Source organism: Sardina pilchardus, chromosome 1 (genome assembly GCF_963854185.1).
Source record: "Sardina pilchardus chromosome 1, fSarPil1.1, whole genome shotgun sequence".
Classification (NCBI taxonomy): domain Eukaryota; kingdom Metazoa; phylum Chordata; class Actinopteri; order Clupeiformes; family Clupeidae; genus Sardina; species Sardina pilchardus.
In genome coordinates this window covers 30772171-30794681 of record NC_084994.1, presented here as the reverse complement: position 1 = coordinate 30794681, position 22511 = coordinate 30772171, and the positions used below count along the sequence as shown (strand labels likewise).

Here is a 22511-nt window from a genome sequence, read left to right as displayed (position 1 = left end):
AATGATTGTTTTATTGATAATATTGCAATTCTCCCTTTTTGTAATTGTTCACTGTTATTTAATTTGTATTGTTATTTATTTGTATGTCGCTTTGGACAAAGGCGTCTGCTAAATAACCATAACCATAACCATAACCATAACCATAACCATTAAATGCTTGACTCTTTCGAAAGATGAGTTCCAATAGAATTCTCAGAAACGGTGTGACTGTGATGTAATGACAGAATGAGTTACAGAGACTGGAATGCTGTTTTTTTCTTTTAGCCGGTAACATAAGTTTCTGGAACTGCCTAGATTACTTGAAGTGGCCCTAAAATCAATCTTTTAAGATTGAACATTAGTATGGGGAGGCTGCGCTTTGTTTCTACTGCACAAGAGGCGTGATCAATGGGCAATGGGCATCGTTCAAATGACTCCATCCATATGCTTTGATAGTCCTTCAACCAATCAGACCAACAATCCGGTGTGTCTTTTGGATAAGCTAGATTCTGATTGGAGCCAAAGGTTCTGGCAGGGAACAGAGGAGATAGATGTGCAGGTTTCTAGCCTGAGCTTCCGGGCGAAATCCAAATTCGCCAGAAGTTCAGGCAGGACTCACCCAGCCTAGTTTTTTTCTTTGATTCTATGACAGTCACTGATATTAACTAGACACTCCAGAGGGGTTAGCTTTCATTTGACACCAAGATTATGCTTCTAAGGGGTTTGTGTGTAGTAAGAGTTGTATTGTCAGTATGCATCAGTAAATCAATAAGTCCTTTTGAATTTCCCATCAAGATATTGCTTCGTGTTTGCATGACTTTTGAGGGGTGTTTAGCAGGGTTTGTTTGGTAAAATGGCATATCACTGAAACTGTCTGCCACATGGCTACATAAATATCTCATCGTTGAGGCTTGCTGTAGGTTTGAGTTATTGTCAATCAAAGCTTGGATGCCTGATTGACAGCTTGTTTGCCCTGCTGTTGCTTGTGTGTCGGGAACCATAGGTCGCTCAGACACATAGGGCGGGCTCTATTTACCTGGAAGTGTCTCATGAACATGCCGTTAACCTAACTTGTGTTGAAGGAAACAGCTTCTAGCACACTGGAATCACAGGAAAAAAAAAATAAGTTTGCAAACTGTTTGGTCCGAATTATTTGCTTTAGTATGAGCTGGATTATACGGATTATAAATGTATTATATATATGCATAGTGTTATGGTGCTTCATGCTAGCCTATGGTGCATAAAAAAATTTATTTACAGTACGGGGGGGGGCGGGGTTTGGGCACTGTAACGGAACTGGTGCTATAGGGGAGTCCACACATAACAGGCTAATTGCAATTCATCATGACGATCTTGCAGATATTCATGCTGATGCATTCCTTTTGTCCACTTGACTGTTCTGCTGTGCTCCTGGTGTGCATTTACTGAATGGAAACTAAAACTGGAGCAGCTCCTAACATTTAATTTGGACTGAAAACTGCAAAGAAGACCTCGCTGGGAAAAAATGTTGTCGTTTTTGAGTTCAATGAAATGTTGAGAGCTTGTCTGTGTCTGTGTCTGTGTCTGTGTCTGTCTGTGTGTCTGTGTGTGTGTGCGCACATTCATTGTTCGTTTCATCCTACTGTACCTGTACTTTTGTCCTGGAACTGGTTTAAGAGGCCGGATTTGCACACAGCTATTTTTCTATGCAGTTAATATCTTTTTAGGCCAGGCATTCAGTTAGTAGAATGTTGCTTCCAACTTCATACTTTCACCACTGACTGTATGTCTCCCCTACATAGGTAAGGCAAACCCCTGGACCTGAGAACCCCATCTTCCTGCCCACCGACTCCAACCATGACTGGCTGCTGGCTAAGATCTTTGTGCGGGCCGCAGAATTCAGCGTGCATGAGCTCGACTTCCACCTGCTGAGAACTCACCTGCTGTCTGAGGTGTTCACCATGGCAACATTAAGGAACTTACCCTCCATACACCCGCTTTTCAAGGTATCAGGGGGGCCTCATGGGAAAGAATCTATAGAGTCCATTGAAAGACTCGGACATGGAACATATGGATGCACATTTATGTTTTTCACTTTTTTCCCCTGCTAGCTAATTTTTCCGCATATCCGGTACACACTCCACATCAACATCCTGGCCCGGAATAAGCTGATTTCTAAAGATGGGCCGCTTTCCAAGGTATGTACAGTGGGTATAGTAAGTATTCATACCCATGCTAAAGTTGACTAAAAAGAGGAATATAAAATCATCTTTTGAGAATTGATTGTAATGCCTTAATTCAAAAAATGAGTAAAAATCAAACCGCTAAGGACACTAATTAGGGCCCGAGCACCGAGGTGCGGCCACTGAAAGTGGCTGCACCGGAGGTGCAAGGCCCTATTGTTTTTGCTCAGATTATTCTTATTAGGGCCCGAGCACCGAGGTGCGGCCACTGAAAGTGGCTGCACCGTAGGTGCAAGGCCCTATTGTTTTTGCTCAGATTATTATTATTATTATTATACTTCTATTCCTCTTACCCTTAACTTTTTTGCCCTTTTTCACTAACTTGGCATGCTCTAAAACTCTTGAAATTTGGCAGCTAGCTGTAGAATTGATGCCTCTACTGAGAGACAGACCTCTGGCCTAGGGTGTGGCTCAGGGACTCTATAGCGCCACCTAGCGCGCTGTCTGTTGTTGTTGACACATACATTCACGGAATTGAACCAAATTTGGTGGACATGTGTGTTGTATGAATCTGAACAAGTTTTACATTTAAACTATATAGTAAATATTAAAAGAATTTGAATTATATGAGATTTTCTGATTTTTGCACATCATGCATTTTGAAATACTTCTCCTAGACGGATTATCGAAATTATGTCATTTCATCAGTAAAATGATCTTGAGGGGTTGCCCAAGAGAAATTGCGACCAGAATTTTGAATTTCAAAAGTATATCGAAATGGCGAAGGTTTGAACCTAGGTGTCTTATAAAAGGAACAAAAAGTTGGTGTTATAGGCAGAAAACAGTGACTAATTTGGATGAAATTTAATGGAGTATTAGTTAGTGTGTTTGTAGTGACAGTCATATACAAGTTTTGATGTTGTTCAATGTGGTGTTGATTGTGTCACTCAATAGCACATTAATGATCGTAGTTGACACATAGTTTCACCTAAAATATTTTGAAGCAAGTATACGAATAGTCATATTCATATCAACCTATGCTGTAATTTTGACTTTAACCATGTTGACAGAAAGTGAGTTATTTGTTTATTTCAAATTTGCCCATGGTGGGCTTTTTGCTATCGCCCCCCTCTCTGCCCTTCTTTGTCTGTCTCTCAGCTGGAGGTCTCTCTCCTTCCCCTCTCTCCTGCAGCTCACACACGCACGCACTCTCTTATTAGCACATACACATTGACACACGCGCGGCTACACAGACACAGACACACACACACACACACACACACACACACACACACACACACACACACACACACACACACACACACACACACACACACACACACACACACACACACACACCCTCCCTCCCTCCCTCCCTCCCTCCCTCCCTCCCTCCCTCTGGGCAGCTGTGGCCTACTGGTTAGGGCTTGGGGCTTGTAACTGGAGGGTTGCCTGTTCAATCCCCGACCAGTTCACCACTAAGGTGCCCTTGGGGAAGGCACCTAACCCCTCACTGCTCCCCCAGCACCGCTGGTTGGGCAGGCAGCTCACTGCTCTGGGTCAGTGTGTGATTCACCTCACTGTGTGTTCGCTGTGTGCTGTGTATGTTCACTAATTTGGTTAAATTGGGTTACATGCAGAGAAATGAATTTCCCTCACGGGATCAAAAAAGTATATATTCTATTCTATTGATCCATTTGTCTCCACCCCATCTGTCTGTGGGTCTCTCTCTCTCTCTCTCTCTCTCACAGCTGCATTGCTTCCCCTCCCCCGTTCTTTCCACACAGACAGACAGACAGACAGACAGACAGACAGACAGACAGACAGACAGACAGACAGACAGACAGACAGACAGACAGACAGACAGACAGACAGACAGACAGACAGACACACACACACACACACACACACACACACACACACACACACACACACACACACACACACACACACACACACACACACACACACACACACACACACACACACACACACACACACACACACACACACACACACACACACACACACTCCCTCCTTCCCTCTGGGCAACCGTGGCCTACTGGTTAGGGGTTGGGGCTTGTAGCTGGAGGATTGCCGGTTCGATCCCTGACCAGTCCACAGCTGAAGTGCCCTTGAGCAAGGCACCTAACCCCTGACTGCTCCCTGAGTGCCGCTGGTTGGGCAGGCAGCTCACTGCTCTGATATAGTATATTAAATAAAAGTATACAAAAGTATATTGAAATGGCGAAGGTTTGAATCTAGGTGTCTTGTAAAAGAAACAAAAAGTTGGTGTTATAGGTAGAAAACAGTGACTAATTTGGATGAAATTTGATGGAGTATTAGTTAGTGTGTTTGTAGTGACAGTCATATGCAAAGTTTTGAATTTGGTGTTGTTTGTGTTTTTTGAAAGTGCATTAATGATTGTGGTGGACACAGCTTTATCTAAAATATTTTGAAGCGAGTTGACGAATAATTATAATCATATCAACCTATGCTGCAATTTTGAAATTTTGACTTTAGCCATGTTCACAGTAAGTGAGTATTTAGGTTTATTTGTGTTTGCATGTGTCATATACTCCATCCATTTAGCTGAGCAGGAGTAGGTGCTCTCTCTCTCAGCTGCATGTCTCTCTCGTCCCCTGCTAATTCTCTACACAGACTCACAGACACTCTCTCACCCCTCCCCCGTCATTCTCTCTCTCTCTCACGCACGCACGCGCGCGCGCACACAGACACACACAAACGCGCACACACACACACACACACACACACACACACACACACACACACACACACACACACACACACACACACACACACACACTCCCTCCCTCCCTCCCTCTTTCCTCCCTCCCTCCTTCCCTCTGGGCAGCCGTGGCCTACTGGTTAGGGCTTGGGGCTTGTAACTGGAAGGTTGCCGGTTCAATCGCCAACCAGTCCACCACTAAAGTGCCCTTGAGCAAGGCACCTAACCCCTCACTGCTCCCCCAGCACCGCTGGTTGGGCAGGCAGCTCACTGCTCTGGGTCAGTGTGTGATTCACCTCACTGTGTGTTCACTGTGTGCTGTGTGTGTTCACTAATTTGGTTAAATTGGGTTACATGCAGAGAAATAAATTTCCCTCACGGGATCAAAAAAGTGTATATTCTATTTTATTGATCCATTTGTCTCTACCCCTTCTGTCTGTGTCTGTCTAGCGTTATTGCTATCGATAGTCAGAGATAGAGCTCTGGTCTAGGGTGTGGCTTAGGGACTCTATAGCGCTACCTAGCATATTGTCTGTTGTGGCTGACACATACATTCAGGAAAATTGACCAAATTTGGTGGGCATGTGTGTTGCTCATGCACATGCCCACCAACACGCACATGTTGCTTTGTTAGATTTCAAAATCTCACAGGTCTCCGCACCGCTGGTGCTCGGGCCCGCCATCGCCGCTTGCGGCTATATTTATTATTATTATAGTATAATTATCTTACCAGTAACATTTTTCACCAACTTGGCATGCTCTAAAACTCTTGCAATTTAGCTGGCATATGTAGAATTGCATTTGATACTCAGACACAGAGCTGTGGCCTAGGGTGTGGCTCAGGGACTCTACAGCGCCACCTAGCGCGCCGTCTACTGTGGTTGACACATACATTCACGGAAATGAACCAAATTTGGTGGACATGTGTGTTGTATTATTCTGAACAAGTTTTGCATTTAAACTATATAGTGAATCTTAGAGGAATTTGAGTTATGATTATGATTATGATTTTTGCACATCACGTATTTTGAAATACTTCTCCTAGACGGTTTATCGAAATCATGTCATATCAGCACTAAAATGATCTTGAGGGGTTGCCCGAAAGGAATTGCGACCAGATTTTTGAATTTTTGAAGTATATTGAAATGGCGAAGGTTTGAATTATGGCGTTTTATTAAGAAACAGGAAGTTGGTGTTATAGGCAGAAAAAAGGTTAGGCATTGGATGTAATTTGGCAGCTACATGTGGAATTGCTTCTGCTAGTCAGAGACAGAGCTCTGGCCTAAGGTGTGGCTTTGGGACTCTATAGCGCCACCTAGCAGCATGTTATCTGTTGTGGTTGACACAAACATTCACTAAAATGAACCAAATTTGGTGGACTTGTGTGTTATTGCTACTACTAGTCAGAGACAGAGCTTTGGCCTAGGGTGTGGCTTAGGAACTCTATAGCGCCACCTAGCACATAGTCTGTTGTGGTTGACACATACATTGATGAAAATTAACCAAATTTGGTGTGCTTGTGTGTTATTGCTATCGCTAGTCAGAGACAGAGCTCTGGCCTAAGGTGTGGCTTCGGGACTCTATAGCGCCACCTAGCAGCATGTTATCTGTTGTGGTTGACACAAACATTCACGAAAATGAACCAAATTTGGTGGACTTGTGTCTTATTGCTATGGCTAGTCAGAGACAGAGCTTTGGCCTAGGGTGTGGCATAGGGACTATATAGCGCCACCTAGTGCGTTGTCTGTTGTGGTTGACACATACATTCACGAAAATGAACCAAATTTGGTGGACTTGTGTGTTATTGCTATCGGTAGTCAGAGACAGAGCTTTGGCCTAGGGTGTGGCTTAAGGACTCTATAGCGCCACCTAGTGCATTGTCTGTTGTGGTTGACACAAACATTCACGAAAATTAACCAAATTTGGTGGGCTCGTGTGTTATTGTTTTTGCTAGTTAGAGACAGAACTCTGGACTAGGGTGTGGCTTAGGAACTCTATAGCGCCACCTAGCACATTGTCTGTTGTGGTTGACACAAACATTGATGAAAATGAACCAAATTTGGTGTGCTTGTGTGTTATTGCTATCGCTAGTCAGAGACAGAGCTCTGGCCTAAGGTGTGGCTTCGGGACTCTATAGCGCCACCTAGCAGCATGTTATCTGTTGTGGTTGACACAAACATTCACGAAAATGAACCAAATTTGGTGGACTTGTGTCTTATTGCTATGGCTAGTCAGAGACAGAGCTTTGGCCTAGGGTGTGGCATAGGGACTATATAGCGCCACCTAGTGCGTTGTCTGTTGTGGTTGACACATACATTCACGAAAATGAACCAAATTTGGTGGACTTGTGTGTTATTGCTATCGGTAGTCAGAGACAGAGCTTTGGCCTAGGGTGTGGCTTAAGGACTCTATAGCGCCACCTAGCGCATTGTCTGTTGTGGTTGACACAAACATTCACGAAAATTAACCAAATTTGGTGGGCATGTGTTTTGTTATAGCTATTCAGAGACAGAGCTCTGGCCGAGGGTGTGGCTTAGGGACTCTATAGCGCCACCTAGTGTGTTACCTGTTGTGGTTGACATACATTCACGAAAATGAATCAAATTTGGTGAGCTTGTTTGTTATTACTGCCGCTAGTCAGAAACAGAGCTCTGGCCTAGGGTGTGGCTTAGGGACTATAGCGCCACCTAGCAGATTGTGTGTTGTTGTTGACGCATACATTCAGGAAAATGAACCAAATTTGGTGGGCATGTGTGTTATTGCTATAGCTATTCAGAGACAGCGCTTTGGCCAAGGGTGTCTTAGAGACTGTATAGCGCCACCTAGCGAATTGTCTGTTGTGGTTGACACACTCATTCACGAAAATGAACCAAATTTGGTGGGCTTGTGCGTTATTGCTATCGATAGTCACAGATAGAGCTCTGGCCTAGGGTGTGGCTTAGGGACTCTATAGCGCCACCTAGCGTGTTGTCTGTTGTGGTTGACACATACATTCAGGAAAATTGACCAAATTTGGTGGGCATGTGTGTTGCTCATGCACATGCCCACCAACACGCACATGTTGCTTTGTTAGATTCCGAAATTTCACAGGTCTCCGCACCGCAGGTGCTCGGGCCCGCCATCGCCGCTTGCGGCTATATTTTTCTTTGTGATTGAAGAATGTATCGTAAATAGATAAATGTTCTTCCTTAAATACAGGTTGCATAAGTATTCAACCCCTACAGTGGGTACGGGTTGAGAATGCACCTTCTCCCGCGGGACTCCCGAAGAGATCCCGCAGGCCGTCAAGCCGATTTTTTTCGAGCCTAAGGCAATGTACCCAAACAACCACCAGGTGGCAGAAAGTTTCATCCCGCATTTCAAAATGATGAAGACCGCATATCCGTCAATAGTCGACTCCTTAATCTCATTTAATCATTACAATGAAGGTGATGACTGGCGAAATTATTCAAACAACGTTTCAATGAACCATTGTTGAAATGAATGAAAATGGTTATAGAAAATCGCCTACAGCCTAACGCCGACACAGCTGATTCTTTGATTGATTCTAAGCTGTTTTGATGTAGGGGATGGGTAAACTGGCGCGCTACAAACATGCTACCAATCAAATGTAATATTAGTAGGACTAGCCTACTTAGACACTTTAGTCATAGGCAACGTTGCCATGTTAATTTGGGCTAGAAGTGCTTGCTTGTGGTGGCGCTCCTGTCCGCTGCTTCTCCCGAATTGTGTGGCAAATTTGTCAGCAATCAGCTTAAATGTCAAATCATATTTATTTCTCTTTGTCGCCATGGTATTGGGGGAAACGCGGAGAAACGAGATGGTCAGTCCTCGTATTTTTTCTTCGCGTTTCGTTATAAGAAATATATAAGTAATAGTTAGTCTTCTTCCGTATTGAACAGATAGGCTACGGGACGCTCTTTGTTCCGTATTTTAAGGAACTACTCAATGCACACACACTACAATGAAAAACACACAAAGAAATCACTATACATATAGCCTACAACCTAATGACACTTTAATGCAGCGTTTCTCAAACTATGGGCCGCGAAACGTGGAGACTGCTGCTGGTCCGCGAGACATGGGGTGAAATTAGGTCCGGTGATCTGATAATCTGCTGCGCAATTGACCAAGCAACCGCGGACCGACAGAAAAAGAAAGCAAACGTTGCGGCGGAAATGCTTCCTAATTTGATGTGTTTAAACATAGAGACATACAATTAGGTGTGTCTGTTATTATGATAATTTTCGAGCATAACTGCTTGTCCATAGCTCAGTGACAGGTGTTAATAGCCTTGCCATAAGCACTGCTGCAGGTGCTTCTTTTATTATGCGGTTAGAGCATATAAGCGCTTACTCATAGGTATAGACTATAACTCAGGGACAGGTGCAAAACCACCAACTGGGATGGATCGAAGGGCAAGCAAGCACTGCCACACAACGTGAAGGCCTTTGTGTTGTCAACACTAAACAGAAAGTTTCCTACGATGGGGAGAAGTGGCCGCAAGGACTGCATCGATAAGATCAACGAATACAGTAATGTTTTACAACCCAGCTGGTATCCGCTGTTCATTCCGACATATCCCCACTCGGCGGTAGGCCTAGGCCTATACTTTTTTTTTTTCAAACAACGTGCCATTCCGACATGAGGTCATTAATAGGCTATTAATGTCATAACTATTAGGCTATCATTAGGCTTACTATGCATGGCTGTAGGCAGCTATGAGGCCACTGAGATCTGGACCTCATCGGTTTTGTGAAAGCCGATTGGAAATACTTAAGTTTAGAGCGAACGTTTCAACTATGTTTGCCATGGTAGACAAAAACACTCAAATAAAACGATAGCCTAAAAAATAACTGCATGCGTAATGGACACGGCTCTATATCCTAAATAATTTTCGAGGTTCGCCATTTGGTAATATGACCTATCCTTACTGACAATAATTTAGATTGAGCACAACTAAAGTTGCACGAAGGCAAAATACAGTCCTAAAAGCCTATTCTATATAGCCTGGCCAATATTGTAGATGTGCAAAAGCAGCATTTGCGTGCGTGCTTGCCGGTGAGGTGTAGCCTACAAAAATGAGCATAACATCTGATTATTAAAGTATGGCTATAGGATATAGGCTAGAAAAGAGTTGGTTTAAAATTCAAGTGTAGTAAAAAAGTTTGTGCACATCCCCGGTCAAGGTGCAGAACAAGAGTAGGCTAAATCATAAAAAAAATGGAAAAAGGTTCGCACACTTGAAATCCTTCTTTTATAGGATATAGGCTAGAGAAGAGTTGGTTTAAAATTCAAGTGTAGTAAAAAAGTTTGTGCACATCCCCGGTCAAGGTGCAGAACAAGAGTAGGCTAAATCATAAAAAAAATGGAAAAAGGTTCGCACACTTGAAATCCTTCTTTTTTTATTTGATTTGGTCTTCTTCAGATTAAAATTCAAGTACGTGCGCTATTTAACCCCTCGAGACCGACTGCAGTCTGCTGACACAGCCAGACGACTCTCCCAACCCATTCATTCGTTTTGGCCGATATAATCCATTCATTCGTTTTGTGCGTAGGCCTATATAGATTCCTGCATGCTGCATTACCGTGACCCTTAGCCTACCTTGTGGATGATTTTTTCTCATTGGAATACAGCAGGACAGAATGCCTTTTATCTAACAAACGCAAAAGCTGAGATTGTTGGAAGGACTAGGCTACTCAACAAACTTGTTTTTCGTTTCTGGGAGATCTCGTTATCGTTTTGGATTGTCGGATTTTTATACTTATTGTTTGGACTTATGGACAATGAACTTTGAGGGGTGGTTGTTAGTGCTTTACAAAGCTTTGTGTTAATAAGTGTCGGTCCTCCTATCCTTCAGCTCACTGCGCGATGCAGTTGCGCATAGTGGCCACGAAGTCATTAACTGTTTACGACACAATATGATATTTATGTTTTTCGTTTCTTAGATTTAATGCATGTTTGACATGTAAACAGGCTTTCAGTCCGTTAACTTAAGGCCTTCTTTTGCATGGGGTTGCTCGCATCCGCCCGTAACCTAGACTATTATGTGCGTAGTGGCTGCATACTCTTATAATAAGAGGCAAATTGTTACAGGACAACTTAAACTGACTTCCCCAATGCTTCCCCGCAGCACATTACATTTTAATATAGGCTAATATAGGATGAACAAAGTCTATGCTATATTAAATCCAGTAGCCTAATAATTATATGTGCCACGTCCGATTTCGCAAGTGATGTAGTAGGCTACGTTTAAACATCGACAAACGTCTGTGAGACTACCCATTTCATGAAGAGCAATTGTCTTGTGCGATCATTCCCCCTCCCCCACACTTGTCTAACCAGTTCACTAGACATTATAGCCTACCTGTATGCGGCATTGGACGATTGCCTCCCTCCCCCCTCTCTCTCGACAGACACTTCCTGACACTAGGGCTCGGGATCATGACATCAAAACTTCGCGGGCACAGCCACATTGGCAGCTTCACTCCTTAGTTTACTATGGATTACTATGGATTTACTCCCGCCTTTTAGTGTGTTCCTGTTACTTAGTTTTTGCCTTCTTGGTAGTATGTTGCTGTGTAGTGGGGTGTAACAGTGCAACCCACGATCTCAAGAGGAAAAGAATAAATCGCTACTATTTCTGCTTCTTGTCTTGTGCATCTGAATGAATGGATATTACGTTCAGTGCGCTACCAAATGGCGGCGATATTCCTAGAATGCAAGGCGTGTGCCCGAGCCCTATTATGTAAATGTAAAAATGTGTGTGTGTGTGTGTGTGTGTGTGTGTGTGTGTGTGCGCGCTGAACCACGAATTCACATATTAACTTTTCTTTTCAGCAGACATCGCAATCACAAAAAAATCGCAAAACTTTTTGATAAAATAATTCCTCTTGTCTTAATGGGTTCCGGAGGTTCGTAGAGTAAGTTTTGAACCCCGGTCGCTGACTATGATTAAGATGCCTCAACCATTTACGCCACAGTTCGAGTGTCAATTTCTTCGCACTTAGCCAAGAAATATAAAGGATTCAGTCAGTCGAGTTCATTTAGCCTATTCGCGGCATGCACTTGAAACGCCGATCAAAAGTTCTGACATGTTAAACTGACGTTAGTCATTAATTCACCACATGATAAAATGCTGTTATATTGACGCACAGTAGCCCACGGTAGTCTATGTCTATCTCTGAATCAACATGAACATGCATAACGAGATCCATATAATTCTAAGTTGCTAGAAACTTCTTTTGCGGAGCTAGGCCTACTAGTCGATGGTTACAATGAATCACCCTCACTGCCCTATCGCATATCTGACCATCCATTGTTATAATGTTACAAAATGCGCGATCTTCTCCAATCATGTAGCCTACGGTTATAAGTAAAGTGACATGATAGGCATGTAGGCCTATTAAAGATATTTCTGTTAAATACGTTTTATTTTCAGTTGTCAAAAGTGGTGGGGACAAAATCTGTGATAAAGTGCTGGGTAAGCTAGAATAGAATAGAATAGAATATATACTTTTTTGATCCCGTGAGGGAAATTCAGTTCTCTGCATTTAACCCAATTTAACCGAATTAGTGAACACACAGCACACAGTGAACACACAGTGAGGTGAATCACACAACCCAGAGCAGTGAGCTGCCTGCCCAACCAGCGGCGCTCGGGGAGCAGTGAGGGGTTAGGTACCTTGCTCAAGGGCACTTCAGCCGTGGTGGACTGGTCGGGGATCGAACCGGCAACCCTCCGGTTACAAGCCCGATGCGCTAACCAGTACACCACGGCTGCCCTGCGTCGCGATGCGCTAACCAGTACACCACGGCTACCCAGCGTCGCCGGTTAAAATGAACATGCCTCCGTTTTAAAATAGCCTATAGGCCTACACATTTCTAAGTATTCCTAACATAAATGTAGCCTAAATGTCCATCTTGTCCATCTCTTTCGTCTTCGCCTTGACAATAATAGCCTATTCACGGAAATGCGGTCTTGTAACCGTAATGAATTAATGAATTAATCTAAGGTTGCCTATATCGAGTCTTTCAGGTTGAATTGAAGGCTTCTAAAACCATTTTCATTAATTTCAACAATGGTTTATTGAAACGTCGTTTGATTATAATTTCGCCAGTCATCACCTTCATTTTAATGATTAAATGAGACGGATTAAATGAGACGGATATGCGGAGCATTTCTCTCCCTCTCCATTGACCAAAACGTTGCTCTGGCATCTCTGCTGGACTGACTGAGTTATAGGCTACGTCGAGTGAGAGAGCCAGCTGTGAGGTACGCTGTAAAACATTCGAAAACTCTGAAACTGCAATCTGACATGCCGAGCGTGATGTCTCTTTTCTCCGCTTGTCACCAGCGCGGTGTCTTCGGGTTTTTCCGTGTTTTCCGGTATGAGCCGAACCTTCCTTTTATTAAGGCGGTCTTATGTTGCCCCCTTGCGGTTGCAGTTTTAATTAAAGTCCCGATGCTTCGGGAGTCCCGATGTGCGGGAAAGAAAGGAGCATTCTCAACCCGTACCATCTGTATGTTAAATTCCCATAGGAGCAGGAGGATTTTTTATATGTTTTTATTTTTTAAAGGCCAGCTATTTCATGGATCCAGGATATTATGCATCCTGATAAAGTTCCCTTGGCCTTTGGAATTAAAATAGCCCCACATCATCACATACCCTTCACCATAGCTAGAGATTGGCATGGTGCTTTTTACAGTTAGCCAATTAGCCTGTTTGATGCTCATTGAGCTCAATGCAAATCAAACAGGCTAATAGGCTAACTGGAAAAAGCACCATGCCAATCTCTATCTATGGTGAAGGGTATGTGATGATGTGGGGCTATTTTAATTCCAAAGGCCAAGGGAACTTTATCAGGATGCATAATATCCTGGATCCATGAAATAGCTGGCCTTTAAAAATAAAAACATATAAAAAATCCTCCTGCTCCTATGGGAATTTAACATAGGGGTTGAATACTTATGCAACCTGTATTTAAGGAAGAACATTTATCTATTTACGATTAATTCTTCAATCACAAAGAAAATTAGTGTCCTTAGCCGTTTGATTTTTACTCATTTTTTGAATTAAGGCATTACAATCAATTCTCAAAAGATGATTTTATATTCCTCTTTTTAGTCAACTTTAGCATGGGTGTGAATACTTACTATACCCACTGTACATATAGCATTGTTCAACATGCATGAACCTTTCAAACACAAGCAACAGGCACTGATAACCAGAGAGAGTCAAGGATATGTTGCAGTAAACAGTGACTAGCCTGACGAGCTTGTGGGATGCAAACATACAGTATCCATCTTCACTGAAATGAATTCAAATTCACTCAAATTTCATTAGCTTCTAAATATAAATATATATATATATAGATACTACCTACTAGCATATATTGTAAAATTCGTAGAAAAATGCAATTGGTTATAGGGTGTGTGGGTGTATTTTTGGAGGTTGGGTATATGAGTGTCTTTTTGGAGGGCAGTGCCTTGACATTGCAAAGAGGAGACATCATCTGACTTGTCTGTGTCTAAAGTAGAGACATGTGTTTAGCGTTTTGTAAATCATCTTGATAAGACGTCTTTAAAAAAGAGTTTGAATTAATTAAGACAAATTTATGTAACACAGTATTCAGGAACAGGTGGAGAGTCATTGCCGAAGTTGCTGCGGCGTGCCACCTCGTCCCTGACCTACAGCTCCCTCTGTCTGCCCGAGAACATCTCTGAGAGAGGCCTGGAGGACGTCCCAAACTACTACTACAGAGATGACGGCATGAAACTGTGGAACATCATCCACAAGTAAGATTGATTGGCATGTAATATTTATTTATATATTCATGGACCCCTTGTTAGATCTCTGATGTAAATAAAGTTGAGAGTGTTTTCAAAACTGACAGAGAAATAAAAACACATGTACCTTTGAAAGATATCTTTGTCAAATTTCAAAAGCAGCATAGATGTAGGCCTATCCTTCATGCTGCCTTCATGTGGTGGCGTTCTGTGTTATTATCTTGCGAGGTTGTCCGAAACAGCGTTTGTAGCTGATACCTTAATGCCTGTGCTATGGCAAGTGACTTAGAGGGTTGAAGGCAACGAGGCAGCTGACAGCTGCCTCCTGTTTTGGCCAATGAGTTGCTGCTTTAACATGAGGCCATGTGATTGTTTGCAGGTATGTCAAAGGAATACTGACACACTACTACAAGTCTGATGACTATGTCCAGAGGGACACCGAGCTTCAGGAGTGGATTTTCGACATTTTTGTATGTGGGTTCTTGGGGAACGACAGCACAAGTGAGTTTGAGGCTGTCATCAGATAGATAGATAGATAGATAGATAGATAGATAGATAGATAGATAGATATTTGATTGATCCCCAAGGGGAAATTCAAGAACATCATGATCATTCTGCACAGTAGCACGCACTATTTAATCAGAGATCACACCCTCAAATGAGCCCCAGATGTCAAGAATGTCTAGATATCCAAATGAGCGCCAGCTTTGCAAAATAAATGTGTGTGATTCTCTAGGGCGAGTATGCTTTTGTAATTTACAAGTATTCATTAATTGGTTGGTTCTATTGTTCCACCTACAAAGAAAAGTGGTGTTATGTCACTGTTTAGTTTAGTCAAATAATGTTTTAAAGGTTCAGTCAGCAATCGCACACAATTTGAGGCTCATATTTTTTTTGTGTCATTCGTCTCATCACGATCCGATAGCTGCCCATTCCACGACTAAAAAAACAAAAGTGGGGGCAGCCTGTTCCCCAAACAAAAAACAAAACCATGTATGCAGTTTCTCTGTGAAGACTTATGGGAGGGGGGAGCTTCATCTCTGGTGTGTTTGGTTTGGTCCTTGGTTAACATATAGCCTAGCGTATGTTGTTTTGGTCAAAAGTCTTTAGCTTGAACACTTTTTGAGATAATGACATGAACTTTGCTGCAGATTTAGATGAGGGTGCAAATGTGCCAACAATCAGAAGGGGGGTAACTTGTTCAAAAATGTTTTTCTTTGGATGTATTAGGTATAGCAAGCTAATATTTTGGCTAAGTTAGTTTAAATGGTTACTCTTTAGGTGGTACAATTTTGAAGCAAATCTGAGATGGTCAAGCAGAAGGCATTTGTTGAATTAAGGTGGAATGACCCGGGTCTGCCATGTCATCATTATCTAATGTAGACAATGCTAGACTGTGAAGAAATGTGGCACATATCTCAGTATTCAGCAATATCTCAGTATTCAGCAATAACTTCCGGCACAATCACTGACAATCATCTTTAAAGAGTCATGGTTTCAATATTATTTAAATGCTTCCCCCGCCTTTCCTTTCTCAGGAATACCACAGTATTTTAAAACAGTGGAAGATCTCATTAAGTTTGTCACCATGGTGATTTTCACTGCCTCAGCCCAGCATGCTTCTGTCAATAACGGACAGGTAATTTAACAACAAGATCAAATTTATAATTTGTAGTGCCTTTTGTAGTGTGTCTAACATGTCTATGCCCATTTCCCCCAGTTTGACTTTGGCGGCTGGATGCCCAACTTTCCTAGTGCCCTGAGAAAGCCTCCTCCCAAGGAGAAAGGCCAGACCACGGAGGACACCATCATGGAGACCCTGCCTGACAAAGGAACAACTGTGAACATAATGGGCATCCTGAAGCAACTTAGCTCGGATTCTTTAGACCATGTGAGTCTCTCTATTCTATATGAGCCACAACTACATCTGACTAGACTAGAGGAATGAGAGTTTGATGACTTTAACGTTTGAAAGCACATTTGTACCTACGATGTAGCTTACTTGCATCAAGTTTGTATTTACTTTTGTGCTTACATACCTGTATGGAAATTAGCCTACTGTTTATAACTTTTGTTTATTTGCACAAGACGTGTAAGGCTGAAGAGCTCATGTAATAGTGTTTTCAAATATTTAAGAGTAATCACAATGACTAGAGGCCAAAAATACATCTGATGTTATTTATATTTGTTTACAGTATCCCCTTGGTACCTTCCCCGAGCAATGGTTTGTGGGAGATGTTCCACCTAAGTTCATTAAGCACTTCAAGAAGGACCTGGATGAGCTGACAGCCCACATTGAGAAGAGGAACGCTAAGCTTGAACTGCCCTACATTTTCCTGAACCCCAAGAATGTGGACAACAGCATTGCCATCTGAAAAATATACCTTCCATTCTTCTTACTGTGGCAGAGCTGTTTCCCTTTATGAAGATGAAAAATGAATGATTGAATTACATAAATATTGGATATGGGAATAATGACTTAGCCCGTAAAACAGGCAAGAGTGAAAAAATTGTAGAGAAAAAAAAAATATTAGTCATATTATGTTTTTAATTTTATGTTTTCTTTCTCATTTTCACACTCATTTTTGTAATATTTTGGATCAACTCATATTTTATGAGTTGTATCTCCTGGGATATGTTGCCCTGTTAAGGTTTTTGAATTTTGAAAACTTTGAAAACTTTTTAATTTCTGATTTGATACAAAGATCAATTATTGCTTTCCTCGATCATTTGTGTCATAAATGTTTAACACACTATGAATCGGATTTCGTAATTTTTGATACAATTGTACTATATTGTGTGTAGATGAAATCTCATTGGATACTCTGAATTTACTGACTTTTGCTATTGACAGGTGCTTAAACATTTTCTCCTGGAAACTGTATAAAGACACAGAAGGACACACACAGTTATTAAATGAGATAACTCGAGACTTTGAGTATTTGTGTACATTTATCTGGCTCTTATTTTAGACATACCAAAATGTGTATAATTTGTGCAGGCTGAAAAGCTCTTAGATGCTCAGATGCTTTTTTTTTTTTTTTTACTTACTGTACACACCATTTTGCACACAGGAGAATTCACCCCTAAGAGTTGTAACAGGTACTTCTCACTGAGGTCACCAGCAGGACATACAGGAAGATTACGACTAAGAATTTAATTAGCCAACTTACATTACCATTCTTTGTCATCTTGTAAGTTGTAATTAATCATATTGTAGCTTGCAAAATACACATTTAAATGCTTATAATGATGTGATTACAACGGACAAAAATTCAAGGCAGAATAGTTTATGATTATCTTTGTCCAAATCTATCTTTTATTAGACCTCTAAGATGTGTGTGTAAAATAAATTATTTCTTTATGGAACAATGTCTCTGTCAGTCATACGAACCTGAGTGCCTTAAGTAAAGGATACTGAGTCTGAATTATATCTTTGGGTGCAAATCCCATCATGGCGTAGTCTGCAATACCTTAAATCTACCACTTGCCAAATGTGACAAAGTGGATAGAAAACCAGAGAGGCGTGTGTCCAAAAATAAACTCTGTCTTTATTATCATTAAAAACACAGGGAGTGGGTTCTCTCCAGTCAACTACAGTCAGAACCTTTCAGGCTATTTCACACTAGCCCAGCGTCTTAACCACTACATTTCTTATGCCCCGAAAAGACATTTTGACTTTTTGTAGCACCCCCTACAGACAAAATTGCACGAAATTCAGTGTGTCTTCATAGCCTGGGTGTTCCCATCCTGCCTTGTGCGATGATTTCATTCACGCTGCTAAGGCAGTCTGGAAACTACCGCCCTGATTTTTGCCTGAGATAGGGGACCAATCATAGAACAGGGGGGAAAGCAAGACCATGAGGAGCTATGCACAGACACATTTGATAGACATCTGTGGTGCCCAATGAACGGATCTGTAGTTCGTAACCTCTATCTTAAGCTCTACCTTAAGTACCTCACGCATTTCCCGAAACCTTCTTTGCTACGAATGTCTTTCGCACGTCGTTCGTTGGTAAGAGTGTTCTGGAGCACTCTCAGACCTCTCTTAGCTGCACCTTAGCAATGTTTCGACTCGCGACGCTAGTCGCCGCCACTGTACCCTACAGCAATTTCCGTTACGCATGCAACTCATATGATACAAAATCACTATTTTGGTTCGCCAATGATTTTATGTAAGTATGCTAATTTAGAAAATAGTTTCGGGCTTGCTGTGCGGGCTTGCTGTCATGTTTAATGTTAACCAAAGGCACACAATACTGAATGAGGATGTTGGTCAATCAGCTGTGATTAAAAAAAAGTCTACATAGCCTATTTCAACTAGAAAAGCACAAACCTCCCCCAAGCAAACACATGTACAGATGGTACGGGTTGAGAATGCTCCTTTCTTTCCCGCACATCGGGAATCCCGAAGCATCGGGACTTTGCAACCGCAAGGGGGCAACATAAGACCGCCCTAATAAAATGAAGGTTCGGCTCATACCGGAAAACACGGAAAAACCCGAAGACACCGCGCTGGTGACAAGCGGAGAAAAGAGACATCACGCTCGGCATGTCAGATTGCAGTTTCAGAGTTTTTGAATGTTTTACAGCCTACCTCACAGCTGGCTCTCTCACTCGACGTAGCCTATAACTCAGTCAGTCCAGCAGAGATGCCAGAGCAACGTTTTGGTCAATGGAGAGGGAGAGAAATGCTCCGCATATCCGTCTCATTTAATCCGTCTCATTTAATCATTAAAATGAAGGTGATTATAATCAAACGACGTTTCAATAAACCATTGTTGAAATTAATGAAAATGGTTTTAGAAGCCTTCAATTCAACCTGAAAGACTCGATAGGCAACCTTAGATTAATTAATTAATTCATTACGGTTACAAGACCGCATTTCCGTGAATAGATTATTGTCAAGGCGAAGACGAAAGAGATGGACAAGATGGACATTTAGGCTACATTTATGCTAGGAATACTTAGAAATGTGTAGGCCTATAGGCTATTTTAAAACGGAGGCATGTTCATTTTAACCGGCGACGCTGGGTAGCTTACCCAGCACTTGTTATCACAGATTTTGTCCCCAACACTTTTGACAACTGAAAATAAAATGTATTTAACAGAAATATCTTTAATAGGCCTACATGCCTATCATGTCATGAGACCACAGCTGCACATGCACACAGGATTCATAGAACCAGGTTTACGTCAGTTATGCCAAAGCTAAGTGGAACCTACGCCTTCTACCTAATCCAGAAATATTTGTTTTGAGTACGTAGTTAGAAAACCTGTTTTGCCCTTATTTGGACAGATGTTTTTAAACAACAAACGTTGCGTGGTTTAACACATTGGTTTTAAGAGTGCAACTTTCAGATAATTGTTTAGAAGTGCAGCGTAACCAGTGTTATTCATTGGAAGTACTTTTCAAAGAAAACGTGGGTGGCTCTTAAAAGAGCCTTTGGATTAGATCACGTTAAAATCCAGTTTTACTTGGAGCTGGTATACTTGGTTACGGCCTTGGTTCCCTCGGACACGGCGTGCTTGGCCAGCTCACCGGGCAGAAGCAGTCGCACTGCAGTCTGGATCTCCCTGGAAGAGATGGTGGAACGCTTGTTGTAATGAGCCAGGCGGGAGGACTCTCCAGCAATGCGCTCGAAGATGTCGTTAACGAAGGAATTCATGATACCCATGGCCTTTGAGGAGATACCAGTATCAGGATGGACCTGCTTCAGGACCTTGTACACGTAGATGGCGTAACTCTCCTTCCTGGACTTTCTGCGCTTCTTCCCACCTTTACCGGCGGTCTTTGTCACGGCTTTCTTGGAGCCCTTCTTCGGGGCAGGCTTAGCTGGATCAGGCATGATGATGTCTCGAATAGTCTTCGATTATCTGAAAGATCACTTAAAGTTACCTGGTATATGTATCAAGTTTTATGCAAATAGACGACTGTGTCACTTTACACGCCCACAACCAGAATTCTCTGTAATTTCCCTCCAAAATCAAATACCCAGACGCGGTTGATCATTTTGAATCGAAGGGGGCAGAATCGAGCACCGCCCACAGATAATCGGTTTGCAGCACACTACCATTCTTTGTTTCTTTTCCCTCGCTTTCCTCTGCCTGCATTGTTCTTCCTTGGTTGTCATACATTTGAACTGAAGCGATTCAGTTCGCCACCATGTGGCCAAACCATGCCATTACACCGCCAAGTGAAAAACATAACTGCCTCCTGAATCCAGATGGTGATACGGATCACTCCCAACATGTAATCGTTTCTTCTTTGGGTCATTTCAGAGCTCTCCTGAAAATGTCATTGAAATCCATCCATAACTTGTCTGTTTGTAATCTTGCTTTACAAGTAAACAAACCCGAATGAAAACGTAACCTCCTTAGCCATATTAAGGATTTTGAGGACTAGGCCTCATACACATTGCTATTCAGGTAACTGGATAGATTTGCTTGCTGATTTGATATGTATATTGGGACTCTCTCACTCCATGCTGATAGAAATCCTATATTCCTCAGGAATATAGGATGGAAAACTCTAGCTTCAGCAAGTAAAAGTCCAACCATGTACATAGGCTCTACCTGTGCAATTACAACACAGAACATGAAACAGGCAGAGCAGCCTTTGGTCACATGGACTCAGCATAGCTGCATAGCTAATACACCAGGACTGCAGAGCTAACACAGACATGCAGACACAAGACATATAATCAGAGCAGTCCCCTCTATAGTGTTGCAGTACCCAAAATTGAAGTGGGTGTAGCTTGTGGTTTTGTGGTCGTCTGTGGCACAATACATCTCCCAGACCGGGTCACACATGCTTAATGTATGTTGCTCATATGTTAGACATTACAGATTATTTATCTATTTTTTAAACGAATCATATTTGGTCATGAGTTGTTGAGTAAATCTCTGTGAATTTGAACTGCTGTATTGCGTAAGATGTTTCTGTAACTGCAGATTGTACTGTTGGCTATATAGGAATGCAAACCATACTGTTGGTTGCATGAATGTGGGTCATATACATGTGCAGTACAAAGGAGTGTCCCAGATAGGCATGCTGATCATCAAGATGCCTGACATTCACAACAATTCACAACAATTCTCAGACGTCTGACTCAAATGAAAATACCATGTGACATTTCCTTGTTTGGAATCTTCAGGCAGGTAGTTGTCAATGTCAGAGTCAGTTTATTAATATAGAACTTTAATAGGCAATGGCAGTTTACCAAAGTACTGGTCATCGTCTCATCGAAGGCAAAATTTGACCGTTTTTCACATTATCGCCGTTTCTCGAGGTCACCAAGTAGGCCTAGTATAGTGTCGGTATGAAAACGATCGGCTAAAGGAGCCAGGCAGCCACAGCGCAGCACACGGAGGGTTTTATTTGACCCAGGACACCTAAAGCCTACCTTACACTGACAAAGATTTGGGAAAGATTCTTGAAAGACTGTAGTCTTTTGAGTAAAGGGGGGCATTAGTTAAAAGACTACAATCTGTCAAGAATCTTTCCCAAATCTTGTCAGTGTAAGGTAGGCTTAAGACGCATTTCCCCAATTCCCCCGTGGGACACCCTCACAAACACAAGCAGGAACACTCATCAAAGTCTGTGAGTCCTAGAACGAGGAGGGGGAGCATCAAGATGGGGTTGGGGTAAACGTTACGTGCATCATTGCTCGTTGCCAGAGTATCTTGCGGACACAATTCAAATTGTGCTCTCGCGAGAACTCTGGATTTCCAGGGTAACGTGTAGCGGCATGGGCAGCCTTCTTCAGGGTGTGATAGATGTCGAAGGTGTTGTTATCTTGGCATAGACACCATCCTGTATGTAAATGA

General features: G+C 42.2%; 2 protein-coding genes across 2 annotated transcripts in view; one reads left to right on the top strand and one right to left on the bottom strand.

The window, feature by feature from the left end:
* The window catches only part of LOC134088129 (polyunsaturated fatty acid lipoxygenase ALOX15B-like), a 29542-nt gene extending 12217 nt beyond the window's left edge, over positions 1 to 17325 (top strand). Inside the window, exons 8-14 of the mRNA XM_062542063.1 lie at positions 1761 to 1964; positions 2070 to 2156; positions 14521 to 14690; positions 15061 to 15182; positions 16220 to 16320; positions 16402 to 16572; positions 16877 to 17325. Coding sequence (XP_062398047.1) covers positions 1761 to 1964; positions 2070 to 2156; positions 14521 to 14690; positions 15061 to 15182; positions 16220 to 16320; positions 16402 to 16572; positions 16877 to 17056 — 1035 coding nt within the window. The 3' untranslated portion in view covers positions 17057 to 17325. The remainder of the gene's footprint in view (positions 1 to 1760; positions 1965 to 2069; positions 2157 to 14520; positions 14691 to 15060; positions 15183 to 16219; positions 16321 to 16401; positions 16573 to 16876) is intronic.
* A 2830-nt stretch (positions 17326 to 20155) lies between these two features.
* Positions 20156 to 20530, bottom strand: LOC134073041 (histone H2B-like). The gene has a single exon (XM_062530022.1). The coding sequence runs from the start codon at positions 20528 to 20530 to the stop codon at positions 20156 to 20158; it is 375 nt and encodes a 124-aa protein (XP_062386006.1).
* Between the last annotated feature and the right edge of the window lie 1981 nt (positions 20531 to 22511).

Bases quoted from the DNA above. Each gene is read 5' to 3' on its own strand.
- LOC134073041 (XM_062530022.1), bottom strand. From the start codon at position 20,530: ATGCCTGATCCAGCTAAGCCTGCCCCGAAGAAGGGCTCCAAGAAAGCC.